General features: G+C 38.6%; 1 protein-coding gene across 1 annotated transcript; it reads left to right on the top strand.

Moving 5' to 3' along the window:
- Positions 1–934: 934 nt before the first annotated feature.
- On the top strand, positions 935–8765 carry LOC148425476 (regulator of chromosome condensation-like). Its single transcript, XM_088409397.1, has 10 exons — positions 935–1015; positions 2335–2426; positions 3515–3702; positions 3807–3986; positions 6085–6181; positions 6259–6381; positions 6464–6604; positions 7682–7798; positions 7872–8024; positions 8105–8765. Exons 2-10 carry the CDS (start codon positions 2366–2368, stop codon positions 8278–8280), a joined length of 1236 nt encoding a protein of 411 aa, XP_088265523.1. The 5' UTR covers positions 935–1015; positions 2335–2365; the 3' UTR covers positions 8281–8765.
- Positions 8766–14853: the final 6088 nt, after the last annotated feature.

The following is a 14853-nucleotide window of genomic DNA, read 5'->3' as shown; positions in this document are numbered from 1 at the left end:
CGAACTGAAATCGAACTCGGGACTCAACTGTGAGGTGGATGCGCGAACCACTCTTCCACTATGCTACCAGCATGAACTAAAATATACTGTATAGGCAAGTGTAAAATACAGTAAGTCACAAGTTGTAAACATAAATTATTATCATTATTATTTTAACCTGATCATACTCTATACACATAATTTGTCCCAACATCTTTAATGAAATTTGGCCTCTAAGTATTCCGATATATTGGGCAGTTAATTGATAACAACAAAAAACGATAACTATTGTTTGTTTTTTTTTTATGCTGAAACGTGGCTTCCAACTTGAATTGCTGCAATATGGAGAAAAAAAAACACTTGTGACAGGGTTGACTTTACCTATGACCAAACGAATTGGTCGATTTTTGAATGCTACTGCCACTTTAAAGAAGCAGTGTATCAAAATAACGATCGACGTTATCGCGAGAACTGTCATCCAATTCGCGAGACCAGAAATCACGGACGTACATTGACATGGACAACTACTCGGCTCCCGCGGCGGAAGGCTAGAGGACAACCATCTTTCGTTGCCATTTTGGTCTTTCACTACACAACACTGCAATTTTTTTGTTTGTTTTGTTTTTAACGTCAGGAATACAGAACTGTAACTACATTCATCATTCAGAGTATAATACCCCAGTGTTGAAAACTGTAATTTGGTGATATTAGGTTTTGATTTCATAGCGATTGATTTTTTTTTGTCTTCCTTTGCTTTCATTTCATTGTTCTAACATCATGAGTATAAGCGATAGAAATACACATTATGAGAGGAAAAATAATTCAACGTTACTGATGAAAACGTGTTATTTTCACCGCAGAAACAAGTTTTTAGAACGTTGTGATTAGCAACGTAATATGGCTGCTGGTAGCTTCATTTGTTGCAAACGCTCGTAACGTGACATCGACACTCGGGTTTTCATACGCCTCCTGTGGGTACCGGCTGCGTGTTTGCACATGCTAGCTCCTAGCCAGACCACGCTTGACCTCGTCTCAGGTTGGTACAACTGTCACACACAATGTGTGTATTGTAGAATTTGGCCTAGTTGCAACCCGCAACGTGTCTGTGGCGAAGTTACGTCTCAACCTTTTCAGAATATAGAGCTAAAACGCAAACTAATGCTGCAGTGGTTGGATCGCACCATGTGAAGATGTGCTGTAAAGACGTTTTGGCGGCAAATTGGTTAAATTGTTCTCTACCGTTTCACTTACCACATTAGGACTTCATCATGTTTTGGATTGTTTTTTTCTTTACAACGTGATAAGTCACTGAATGCCAACTTTCGGCTACATTAGCTTCAATCGGCATGCGGAAGTTGCCAACGCGGTGCAATTTTGGTCACGTCAGAACCTTGCTGTATGTTGAAGTAGGCATTCCCTCGCTCTCTTCGTCTACAACTACATGCATTAACGGAGAAGTGAGTTCTGATTGCATCACAACCGCATTACTAATTGAACAGGACTTCCTCTTTTTCCATTCCAACGAGGAACCCAGCAGGCGCTGGCTTGAGTTTTGGGTAGGGCAAAAGATTGGCATTGGACCAATCAACTGTTAACTACACTTCACGACAGTGCCTCTCGTTCTTCAGCATGTACTGTAGAGTAGGGATGGAACGAGATACAAATACCACGAGGAGATATCTCACGAGATTGAGTCCATGAGAACGAGATATGCAACATTTTTACTGTTAAATAAATTCCTCATTTAAACTTCAATTTCAAAATGATATATTTTTATTGAGCAGGCAGCAATAAACACAAAGTTTTTTTTTCCATATGTTGCTGCAATAACAAATTATTCAGATGATCTCATGGACAAAAATACTGTGCTGCCAATAAGTTTGTTGTGCTGCTGCCTTTTGTTGGAACGGCTTGAAGCAAATGTTGCAGCGTGGTGTTACTTGTTCCACAGCTGTTGCTGTTAGACATGTGCTGACAATTGATAACCTTAAGCAAAAACATAACAGTATTCAAAATTACAGCTCTATGTTTTTCCATTGAACAAAATCTATTTTATTTTAATACAAAATGTTGAATATTTGTTACTTTAAGAAATGTGTATCATGTTAAGTACAAAAACATAAACAAATACAATAACATTCTTCTTGCAAGTCACAATGCCCTGTCACTGATAAGATATTTTTAAGACAAAGATCTCCTATCCTCCGTCCAATAAGGTAAAACAACAAAAACTGTGATTGTCATCTAATTATTTTTCAGAGGCGGCTTGTTGAGTCAACGCTACAAACACGAGTGATACCATATCACCAAACTATATAGCGCTTTAATAGGTTACTTGTTGTTTCTTCCCCATAGGAGAAGTGCTGCTGTCTTGGCCACTAAAAAGATGGCCCCGAAGAGGAAGTCAGAGTCAATCGTCGAGGTGAACGACGCTAAGAAAGTCAAAGGTAATGGTCTTTTTACACCACCAGATTAACTTTATTTGCATCAAAGGGTAGTTGACTCAAACATTTTCTTTGCGACCCCCCAAAATCGCAAGATAACATTCTGATTAATGATGTGTTTTTGGAATATGAATGAAGCAGAAACCACAACACGTTTTTATCCATCTTAGGAGGCGGTCCTTTTGGCACTCGCTGTCGACTTAAAATGACGTCACAGTTGCTCGGGGATCAGGGAAATGACTCACTGCTCATATGTTTTCTTGCTTTTATCATGCAATGTTGCAAACTGACCCTTTTGCACTGTGATGTCATTTTCAGTCAGCAGCGAGTGGCAAAATTGTGATGCAGAGATGGATTAAAAATTGTTGTATTTTGCTGCTTTGTGCAGTACAAACAAACCTAGCATGGTACAAAAGCAGCTTGCTGTGGCATTTGCAATGCCTTTCCGGGGTATTTTCTGTTTTTATTGCATTGTGTTGATCCAGAAAGGGATAGACACTCACCAGGAATCTGTACCTAAAGAGAGGGGAAAGAATACGAAAGGTAGTGCAGCTGTCCTTCAACAGCCTCTGCAATAGCAAACCAATCTAAACTATACAGTCATGCTTATTTTCTTTATAGAGTGCTCTAAGGTACTGTACAATACAATACAATATATATCTATTCAGAGGCTTTATTTGAACATTACATTATTTGATAGTTTTTAACTTTATTGTACAAGTGAGCTGCAACAGTTAAGAATCTAATATATCATGGTATTTTAAGCTTTCTGCAGTTAAATATATTCCTATAAGTCTGCTTCTCAATTATATTTTGCAAAGCCCCCCATAGGAAAGAGTAAACATTTCGCGCCCCCCGCTTGCCACACTGACCATAAATAAGATTATTATCTATATAGTATAAGTACCTAAAACTGCATCCTTTTTAACATTGACAAAAGGAAAGCCAACTTTTAACACCTGCTAACTACTGTAAATGAGTCGCAAAGAATGGGGTTAAATAAATGAATCAAGTGTATTGCTTTTTAGAACTATTTTTTGTGCAAATTTGATTTCATGTTTTGTCAACTCTAATCAATGAATGTGTCTCAGTTTACCACAGGAGTCATAGTAAGGAGGCAGGACACGTTCTTGTTCTTGGCCAAGGTGACGTTGGGCAGCTGGGTTTAGGAGAGGACATCATTCAGAGAAAGAAGCCCGCTCTGGTGCCCCTACCTGAGAAAATAGTGCAGGTGATAGCTGGGGGCATGCACACTGTGTGCCTCAGTGACACTGGTGTGGTAAGTAATACATTGCCAGGATGCACGGCCTGTCAGGGCATCCAGAATGACATTTCAGGGGTTCAAATTTCAATTTCAAACTTGAGCAAAACATTTTTCCTCAGGTTTACACTTTTGGCTGCAATGACGAAAGGGCCCTTGGTCGAGACACAAAAGAAGTGGGATCCGAGATGATTCCCGGGAAGGTCCCTCTGGAGGAGAAAGTGGTCCAGGTTTCTGCGGGAGACAGCCACACAGCTGCACTAACAGAGGAAGGAACTGTGTACGTGTGGGGCACCTTCAGGGTCAGTCTTGCTTTTTCTTATTAAGCATCCAGGACTGGCTATAAGTTTTTACATATTGCGTGAAAACAACTAAGCTGATGTTAGTTTGTATGACACCTGAGACTATAAAACAAAAGACTGAGAGAAGGCTTTGATGGCAAAGAAAACATATTTGAATTTCCATTAAGGCTGTCACTATCAAATCTACTGAGATTGAATGTGAATTTAAGTGTGTGGATATAATTAGTCCATATTATCTTCTATACATAGGATTTTTATTTTTTTTTTGACACCAAAAAACTTTGTCTATGTTAACCTGTGTCCGGAAAGTTGTGTCCTGAAAGTCACGTCCAACACTCCAACAATGCTCCATGAATAAACTTAAAGCAGAACTACCTGTTGGCTACCATGAGGTCAATAACTTGCTCTTCTTCTTTCTGTCATTGTTCTTGGCAAGCAGACTGGGGACGTTTTATGCTTGACTGAGTTTTACTATTGATCGTTTGTAGCGACAGTACTTACAGTCATGGCCAAATGTTTTGAGTGACACAATTATTCATTTTCACAAAATCTGCAGTTTCACTTTTTATAATGGCAATTTGCATATACTCCAGCACGTTATGAGACGTGATCAGCTCAACTGCAAACAGTTAATTGAAAATACTTTATCACCAAAAGCACATTTCTGCAGCATTTCAGCCCTGAAACGAAAGGACCAGTTAATGTCATTTCAAAGACACACAGGTCTCACACACATTAACACAGTTGTGGGTGTTGATGAGGTCAAGGCTGCAGATCAATCTGTCATGATCGAGTGACAGGACACTTTAAAAGGAAGATGGTGAATGACACACTGTTCCTCATCTGTTAGTCAAGGTTACCGGCAAGGAAACAGGTGCAGCCATCTTTGCATTGCACAAAAAGGGCCTAACAGGGAAGTCTATACAGCAGCGAGTAAGATTGCACCTCAGTCAACCATCTGTCGACTGTGTGCAACTTCTCCCAACCGTTCAAGGGCAGTTTGGTGATGAAGAATGCATTTTCCAGCATGATGGAGCACCTTGCCATAAAGCAAAGGTCATAACAAAATGGCTCAGGGAACAAAACATTAAGATTTTGGGTCCTTGGCCAGGAAACTGATTTTTGCGGGAGTCTTTCTCCCTTGCTGCTATTGCAGTTCTATGCAACAAGAAAAGTTTGTGTAGAAAACGACGACGCAAACATGATTCGGGTGATTCTGGATATGCGGCTATAGAAAATGTAGGAATGGATTGATAAATTAATCAGGCGCTGTCGTTTGAGGCCTCTGTATATGATACTAAATGACCTGCATGTGCACAGCTTGACCTATGTTGACTGGTATTGTTATTTTGAATGCATCTTACAATATATATATGTTTTTTAAATAATAATCATTTTAAAGATTCGTTCTTTCCCAGTCCCTCCACCTCAACTTGTTGAGACAAGTTTTGTGTTGTCTTGAATCTCCTAAGTCAAGTCTCGCCAATATCGTGCCGCAATAGCTCATTCGCTGCGGGCTAATTTAACACATTAAAGCATTTGAAGATTAGGAGATAAAAACTCATCATGTTAAAGGCCAGTTTTAACCCTAGTTTAATCGCACTTAGTTGTTTTCCTCCCTCTGGTCCTAACATTTGTCGCTGTTTTTCTTGTGTTGTCATTGCAGTTGTGTGTTTTTAGTCATTGCATTTTCATTAATACGGTACTCAGTGGCACACTGGTAATTACATCTCTATTATCTCTGCCTACCTCCAGCATTCCGACTCCCTTTATTAAGACTGAAACAGATTTCCCTGAAGAATCCTCACTTAACTGCTTTGAAGTACACACCATAGCAACTGTTTAATCAGTGTTAGAATAGCCAATCCAATTGGTTGATACAAATGTATACAAATATAAACACAGCACAGGTTCGATCCATGTTACCAGATTTTTTTCTTTCCGGTTTAGAGACTCGGTTTATTGATTTTGTACAACATATTATGATGCCTGTTCTGTCACCATAAAAGCCCAAATTTGTCACGCTGTCTTTTATGTATCTTTCTGTGAAGTGTGTATGAGTGATTTCAGCTCAGTAATAGTGCTCTTTTCCCCACAGGATAGTAATGGCGTTATAGGTCTTCTGGATCCTTTGAAAACAACCGATTTTCCAACTAAAATTCCCTTGACAGAAACCGTCGTGAAAGTTGTATCAGGTAGCAAAGGATTATGTGACCATCATAACTGGGGGGAAAAGGCTTCTCTTCTTAAAGTTGATTTCATGTTTGAACAGGTAACGACCATCTCGTAATGTTGACCATGGGGGGAAATCTTTACACGTCGGGCACTGCTGAACAGGGCCAGCTGGGAAGGGTGCCTGAGCAATTCTCAAACAGGGGAGGCAGGAAAGGCCTTGGTGAGTAGAGCAACGCTGCAGCTGGTTCATATCACGTATGGCTTTTGTGCTATTGGTTTCGTTCCCCTTCCTGTGATTGTAGATCGTCTGTTGGTTCCTCAGATGGTCAAAGCCAGGGGCAAAGTCAGCTTCATGGACGCCTTCTGCGGGGCCTACTTCACATTCGCTGTGTCCAAAGACGGGCACGTGTATGGATTCGGCCTCTCTAACTATCACCAGTTGGGTAAGTGGCACAATCTTTTACTCGGACAAATAAAAACTCCAGTTGTTTTGTGAAAGCGTCCTAATGTCTATTCCTTGAAGTTACACTTTTGATTTGCTAACTTAAGGCTGTGGGCGATTACGGATGATTTAAAGGCACGGTTGTCAAACGTTTTTAAATACATTTATTGGAAAAACAAAACTCTACTCTCGGGACTTTTCCCGTGCTGGAAATGTGCGCATGATTGTACACTATCGTACTTAGTTTTATGGAATGACTGCTCGGCCTTGCCAGTCAGGGATGACGTTAAGTGCTGTGCTTGCGTCGATCGCTTCACACATTAAGAATCATTTAAAACCTAAAAAAAAACAAAAACATACAATGTAGTGGAACCATGGTAACCATATGACTGAGCAGCAACAAGTATTGGGACAAAGTGGCACCTTTGCTGCTACAGATTAAAAAAAAAAGGAAACAGAAAGGAGTTACTGGCAAGTATTGTCAACAATATAACTATGTTTAGTTTAGTAGGCGATGTTCACCTTCCTTCATCCCCTTTAAATAGCATTTTTAATTATAGATAAATTTTTTTTTTTTAGTTATAGACATGGACCGTGAGTCCGAACTGGTTATGTACAGATTAATGTTCAGTTAAATAGTTAATTATGTAAATTGTTAGCAAAACTTAATTGCATACTATCTTATCCCTTATTCCATGTTGTTTGTGTGTGGGTTTTTTTTTTTTCCCCAATATGAAATGTTTGCTTTTGCATCATCAACTAAATTATCAGCAATTATCCTGTTACAGTAAATGGTCTGTAGGTATTCTGAAATGAGAACATACACTTTGTGTCAAAGTAGTATTCTTCAGAAGGTTTTAGAGCACTGTTTTGCAAGTCTTCATCCCCAATCTTAATGGTGGTCGTGGAACTCAGCAAGGGCTCACTATTTGGTCATGGTTTTCTGGCAAGCCTTTCAATGTTTGCTGCAAGTAGCCAAGTTCTACATTCTTACCACCATGTGTGGGGGATGAACAAAAACTAGAGCTCAGTGATGTGACTCATGGAAATGCCTTCATTATAATATTCATGAATCCAGGTACCAAAAACACAAAGATGTATTTCGTTCCTGTGAAACTGACCTCCTTCAAAAAATCAACATCCTGGGTTGATTTCTCTGGAGGACAACATCACACGGTCTGCATGGACTCTGAAGGTAAATTGAAGGATTTTTTTTTTTTTTTTTGTGCTTCTGTATCTGAATCTTGTGCCCTCCTCCATTTCAATAGGGCACGTGTACAGCCTGGGCAGAGCAGAGTATGGGCGCCTTGGCCTTGGTGAAGAGGCCGAAGAGAAAAGTGAGCCCACGCTCGTCAATGGGATTGAACCAGCCTGCGGAGTGACATGTGGCGCATCCGTCAGCTACGCCGTCACTAAAGAAGGTGAGAAATTCAAGTCTGTCTGCCTTGGCTGTTCTAGTGTTTTACTTTGAATCGTCTAAGATCGGCCACTCCCAATTTAGGATCTGCCTACGCCTGGGGAATGGGCACCAATCTGCAACTCGGCACGGGGCAGGAGGACGACGAGTGGAGCCCAGTGAAAATGACTGGCAGGCAACTGGAAAACTGCACAGTACTGATGGTGTCCAGTGGAGGGCAGCACACCGTACTTTTGGTTAAAGACAAACAGGAAAGCTGATGAGCCTCAGGCATGTTCACTGTGCCTGAAGTCGGTGGTGGTGGTGGAGCATGATTGGCTGTCTTTCTTTCTTTTCTTTTTTTTTTTTTTTTTTTTAATTGTGGCTCCGTCATGGCTGAGTAGAAGAGGTGAGACCCACTAAATGGCCCTCTGGAGATGTGACTACATTATAGTAGACATGTTCAGATGACATGATTTAAAAGGTATTTTTCACACCCTATTCTTAGATTCCATTTGATGTATAATGAATAGAATGACTGTGAGCTTACATGTGAGATTTGACTAAATGTGTACATAAGAGCCTTTTTAATTAGTTTTGTCAGACAGGACTTTTTAAGAACACTTTTCTTTAAAGCAATAATTGCATGGTTTTGGTTCAGATGGGACATTTCTGCCTATTGAGTCTGTCAAGCTTTTCACTGGTTTTTGGTCACTGTTCCGTGTTTTGCTACTGCTCCGGTCTAAGAATAAATGTACTCATTTTACTTTCTGGTTTGTAATCCTCTCACTGCTACATTGCGCTTCCTAGCATCAATCTCTGTAATGTGTGTATGATATAAGTACAATGATTAATCTCGTTAGGGAATGCGAGCTACAGCATCTGTTTTACTAACCATATTCCAATAAAATTGAACTGAAGTGTAAGTTTTAGATCGAAACAGAATACAATGATTTGCAAATGATTTTTCTTCTTATCTAATCTTTCAGCCAGCTTTCTATCTTTGCAGTGTAGTGTGTTAAATAAAAGTAGAACAAATCATTGTATTCTGTTTATGTTCAACCCAATGACCCAATTTCATTGGAATTTTGTTTGTATTACAAACTGCTTGTCATCTTCACTTCGTGTCTAAGACCAGGGCAGTTTTTGGACTAAGTTCTATTTCCATTTCAAATTATTTGGCTCAATGTGCAGGAGAACGGCGAATTTCAAAGTGGGTGTCTTAATTACTCTCTGGCAAGCTTCCTGAGTGCCAGATGGTGTGTTGACTTCTCACACGTGTACCAGACGATTACTAAAAAAATCTCATGATGTATCCTCAAAGTCAGCCACTTTTGTCAACATGAACGTTAACTGCGTGAAGCTGCTGTGCAAAAATTCGGGGAAATAGTCTGTGGCGTTTGTGCTTCTTTTGTGGCATAACAAGTTTTTTTCCGTCTGCATTTTGCAGTTAAAGTTTTTTTTTTCTTTTAAGTCATCGAGATTTCAAGCAGACCCCCTCCCCCATCTTCTCTAAATATACCATAAATTTAAATATACCGTACCATAAATTGTACCGTTCATTTGTTCTTTTTTTTTTTTTTTTTTTTTACTATCCAATTTTGTTTTTTACAAAAAACACACCCAGCCCCTGCGAAACTGCGAAATAGACATGAATTGGTACTATTTGATGAGGTCACGTTTGTGCTTGTTTGTGCTGCAAAAACTTGTAGAGTTGCTGTTAAAAAAGCCTTATTATAAATGTTTTTATATGGCTTTGTGAGTGGGGGAAGTATCAATATGCAGCAAGGCGCAAGAAGTTAAAAAACAGTCTCTCTCAGGGTTTTCAAATAAAGAGATTGGAGAAAGGGCAAACAACTAGAGTCAAAACAATCTTTTGCAAAAGATTCTATTTATTTTTACAACAAAGAAGACGAATACATGCAGGTGCGTATGCGTGCGTGTCAATGGGTGTGCAAGCAGGACACAGAGTTTGGTACGCACCCGTTCGTCATCAAAAAAGCAGTCTTCTTCAATGTCCTTTTCGGTGTTGCCCCCACATTAGCGGCGCCCTCTCTGTGTGTGCATATAGCCTGGAAACGTTTTTGAAGTCCGTCAGTTAGGGTTTGCATGGGTTAAATAGTCCAAGGAAGTCGGAGGTAAATTCTCCAACTGTATAGCGATAACCTAAACGATCTCCTTCACGAGAATGATACGCATCTCTGACAGCCAGTCCACGTCGCTTCAGTAAACAAATATCCTCAATGGAAAGACATAAGAAGCACATGCTTACCTTTATGACAGGCAAAAAGTAAAGTATTCTAAGAAATGTGCGTTGTTCCCGCAGTTTGTCTCACCACCGAGCAAGAGGTCAATTAGCTAATGTTTCTCGGCTAGATTGTTAGCAATAAGTTGCGCTACATTCGCGTACTCTTTTCATATTTGTCAAATCATGGATGACTGGAAATTCCCGACCCTATATCAAACGCACCGGTTTTGTCTGCCGTGGCTTGCACCGGGTTTAAGTGTGCTTCAAGCCACAACACATCTTGGGGCCACTTTTCAGGAAGAAAAATGAAAGAATGTTCAGTTCAAGCTTGGTTGTTGTCATGGGTGAACGTTAGATAGGGTACACAAATGCTCAAAGTGAAGTTCAACGATACGAATCTGATTTCTGTCGTGCGTGCCTGCGTACCAGTTACAGTATGTACATCCCTGTATATGTGTTGATTGATCAACAGGAGGGAAATGATGGAATAATAATATATATAAATCGTTTTCTTACTGTTTATCAATAAAAAAAAATACTTCCCTCGTCATAACACTTTTCATGGCAGCAAATTTTCATGGCAGTAATAACATTTATCAATATAATGATATTGATGGATTAGATGTAACTTTAGTCTTCATCATTTTGTTTGCTCTGCAATAAGGTTTTATTTGTATTTTACTCAGTTATCAATCAGATATAATGTATTCATCATGGATCCAGTGACAGTTTACCATTTTAATGACCTTAGTACAAACACATTTTGCAATACATCCTGTGAATAAACAACAACAATACAAGAGGACTAATGGCTGCATTTGTCACTAACACAGCCATTCGATATGAACTAAAGAACCCCAACATTTTATGAACATAATTGTTATTAGCATTCTCTTTACATTTGTATTTGGCAATAGATAATATTATCTTTAGGGCGGTTTTGAGAGCTTGTATGAGCAATTCTGTTTTAGAGCCCATTTCTCAGTCGAGTGCATTATTCTTGCTGCGTTGCAGTTTCCGCAAAGAGGGAGCAAAACTCTGTGCTCTTTATCGGTTTTCCCAATCAGCACACGAGAAGAGAACATTGCTTATTTAGTTATGCGGCTAAACATGCACTGCCGATGGATTTCTGCATGCGAGTATGTCCTATTAAAGCATTAGTACAATATATCCTGTTTTCCAATAATTGCTTTACATTCCTTCATGCAAATGACTCTATGAGCATGCCAATCAGAAACACTCAAAGATGCAAATGATGGTTGGAGCCAATTTAGTTTGGTTTAGCTTTTTTTCTGTCAGCTCTAAAGGAGGAATTGAGAGGTATGCTGCTTGTGAACATCTAATTATGCAAAAAGGGATAAAAGGCCCTTGCAGAAATCACAGAGATGTGTGATTTGTACTCTGTAAATTTGTGGTGATATTTCATTTGGTGAAATAAACCACTTTTGGGTTTGTGTTTTTAGACAGGTATTTATTTTGTGGCCAATTACATGTATACAAGCAATGTACATACTTTGTATGCATGAGACAAGTCTGCTTTATTTATGTCACACTGAAATTCTTCAGGTCATATGTTTCACGTTTTCATCTGCGCAGACATGTAGCTAATAGGCACCAATCAACCGGGTGCAATTCGAGTAAAAAAATGTTCTCCATAACTTAGTTTAAGACAGCTATATACTATTTACAGCACAAGTACTACCTATATGGGTGGAAAAAAAGCAATTTTTGGAAGGGATTTAGGGATGTCATTGTATTTTTTTGTTCATTAAAATATTAAATTCTATCAAAGTACAGAATCTTCACACATTTTTCCAACTTGTTTAATAATGAAATATATTAAAAATATTCATTAAACCTCTTCAATTTTAAGGGTCCTTGAGCACCCCAAAAATGATCTTGAAACGCCCATGTCACTCACAAGCTTAAAGAAAGATTATTGAAGACCAACAATTGAAAAAAATCAAATAATGCAAAAAAAAAAAAAAAAAAAAGAATGTTAGTGAATGTTAGTTAACACTGCGCAAAAGTGAACCACAACATCACCTAATGATTAAGACCAAGGAGGATTATATTAAGGAGCAACACTGTTTCCATAATGCTCTTTTTGTCTTGTAAAATTATTTAACAGAAATCGAGGAGGTGAACGTCATTTAACATTAGTACTTTGCTGTGATTTTTCAGTCTGATTTTTGGGTTGTGGCTGAATCAAAAATCTTTTGGAGTATGAACAGTAGGATACTGTACAATAATTGCGGCAGTCAAAAATCATCTGATCTAGTTTTGTTGGTAATTATTCTGTACGATTATACTGTATGGAAGTGTATGTTCGTATTGAAAATGATGCTTTCTGAATGAGAATTTTGAAGACGCTGACCTTTTGAGCAATTTTCTCCTTTCTCTCACGAGCCATAGCTAAATAAATTGATATCTAAAATTAATCAATAATTATTGGTTCATTGTTTTGAGACCAAAAATTGTCCACATCCTTTAGCCTATCAATAGTTGATATCAGATTTTTTTAGTTCACCATAAACCAGAACGATTATCATTTTGTTGAATTCAAACAAATCATTACAAAATTAATATGCATTTTCCCCCTTTTTCTGACATGCTGTGGACCAAACCAGGAAATGAATCAATCATGAAAAAAGTACTAATGCATTATAATGCTGTTTGAAAAGAAGTCCTCTTTTTGATTAAATTATTGGAAATTCAATGTTAAATGTATCGGCATCTTTGACCCCGAACCTCGCCAAAATCTGCCGCACAATAAAAGTTAATTCACACGAACGCTGTACACAGCTACGGGTAGTTTGAATCACCAGTGGAAGGTTTGCTAACACGTCGCCTTTCATGTAATTCATTCAATTAATCAAAGGGGAGTCACATGTACGCTAGCTGTACCAGCGCATTGTCAAAGGCATAATAAAGCCAAGCAAAAGTAATGACGGCAATTGGCTGCTTGACACAAAGCTGGAGCAAAGCCTATCACAGGCGTTCGCTTGCAACATTTTGACTCTTTGCTTTCCGCTGCTCATCATTAATGAGCTCGTCAGGCTGCGAGTTCTGATGCCGCCGCAAGCTTCGCCTCTAACGAGACGTTGAGCTGCGCCCTGCTGTGCTTTTAATTAACGTTTTTTATTTATTCATTTTTTTCATTTGTAATTTCGTCTTCTGTTTTAAAGATACGCGCCTGTCCATCAATACATTTAAAATTCATTGGCAATACTTCATCATGACAGGGAACCTATCAAATGTACTGCATTTTTTTTAACTATGCTGGGAAACCGCTTTTGAAATGATGTGTGCGTGGGAAAAAAAAGGTGAAAATCAAATGTAGCCTTCTGACCAGCTTACTTTTGCTCTACCACAATATAAGGCCATTCTGCCTTTGCTTAGATAAACTCCCTGAGAGGTACTGTATGCCTATTGATTTCACAACACATTTCCGAGGTAGGTTCAGGCTGCAGTATTTAACTAAAAAACAAAGGGGGGGTACAATTGGGTCCATAATTACGTGGACAATAATGCATTGCCACAATTTACTTCGATTCACATAATTGGCTCTTTTCACACAATCTCCTGTTTTGCTGGAATGCGGTCTTTTCTGCTTTTGAAAAGGATTTTTCCAAAACTAATCGTCACAGATCTTGTAGCACCATACAGCAAATTAGAAAAAGGTTTTAGACGTGAAGCAAAAAATAACTCAATAATCTTATTAACTTTCTGCTTAGTTAGTGCTGTCAAGTGATTAAAAATGTGAGATAGGGTTAGATAAATGAGAGATTAATTAATTCTGACCTGTAAGTAATTGATTAATCTCTTTTTAACATTACCTAAAAGAGAATAATTAATTCTGAGCTGTAAGTAATTGATTAATCTCTTTTTAACATCACCTAAAAAATTCAGAGAAAAACCCTGAACCGCAGATTATTTTTTATTTTTTTTAAAAGCATGATAGTAGATGCAGTTGTTTACGTCCTACTTTATTAGAGACTTGCATCAAGTGCTGTCTGCAGCCTTTAGTTTCGACCATCTGAAAATGGTGCTGTTTTCTTTCGTCGTTCGCTAAATAATTGCAAACTAGTATCAAAAAGAAAAATCATCCATTCTGCCCATTGCAGAAACGCAGAAACTCAAGTTTAGTTTGGCAAAGACCTTTACGCAGAAACTCAAGTTTAGTTTGGCAAAGAGCTTTGCTATAAATTGTTTCATTCACATCTTTGTTGCTATCGTTATCTGTGGCTACAGTTGCGGCTGGTTGCTTTGCAATCATGCGCTAGGCTAAACTTGCACTGCTTCCGTGGTAAGCAAGCGCCTCCTTAAAAAGAATTCTTATCTTTCTACCTTTCTCATTTGTATGTTTTTTAAAGTTAAACTTATCATTCCTCAGACCGACAACTCTCACATGCTCTGCCATTTTCACATTTTCCTTCTCCTCCTCAACTTTCCCTCCCGCCCACAAGAAGCACCTATCAAGTTATTCCAAACACAATGACAGCCAATCATGGTCCACTGCGATTGACCCAGCACAAGAACATTGAAGAAATTAAAAATGATTAACTTGAGTCAAAAAAAGAACTTTTACTATGATCGTAATTAA

This window comes from Hippichthys cyanospilos, chromosome 3, assembly GCF_059441005.1.
Source record: "Hippichthys cyanospilos isolate Australia breed blue-spotted pipefish chromosome 3, RoL_Hcya_1.0, whole genome shotgun sequence".
Taxonomy (NCBI): domain Eukaryota; kingdom Metazoa; phylum Chordata; class Actinopteri; order Syngnathiformes; family Syngnathidae; genus Hippichthys; species Hippichthys cyanospilos.
The sequence above is the reverse complement of the archived record's forward strand: the minus strand, read 5'-3'. Positions and strand labels throughout refer to the sequence as shown.

Excerpts from the sequence above, each read along its gene's own strand:
- LOC148425476 (XM_088409397.1), top strand. The coding sequence starts at position 2,366 with ATGGCCCCGAAGAGGAAGTCAGAGTCAATCGTCGAGGTGAACGACGCT. Across the intron at positions 2,427-3,514 it reads CGACGCTAAGAAAGTCAAAG|TTTACCACAGGAGTCATAGT; the intron begins GTAATGGTCTTT and ends AATGTGTCTCAG. Across the intron at positions 8,025-8,104 it reads CTACGCCGTCACTAAAGAAG|GATCTGCCTACGCCTGGGGA; the intron begins GTGAGAAATTCA and ends CTCCCAATTTAG.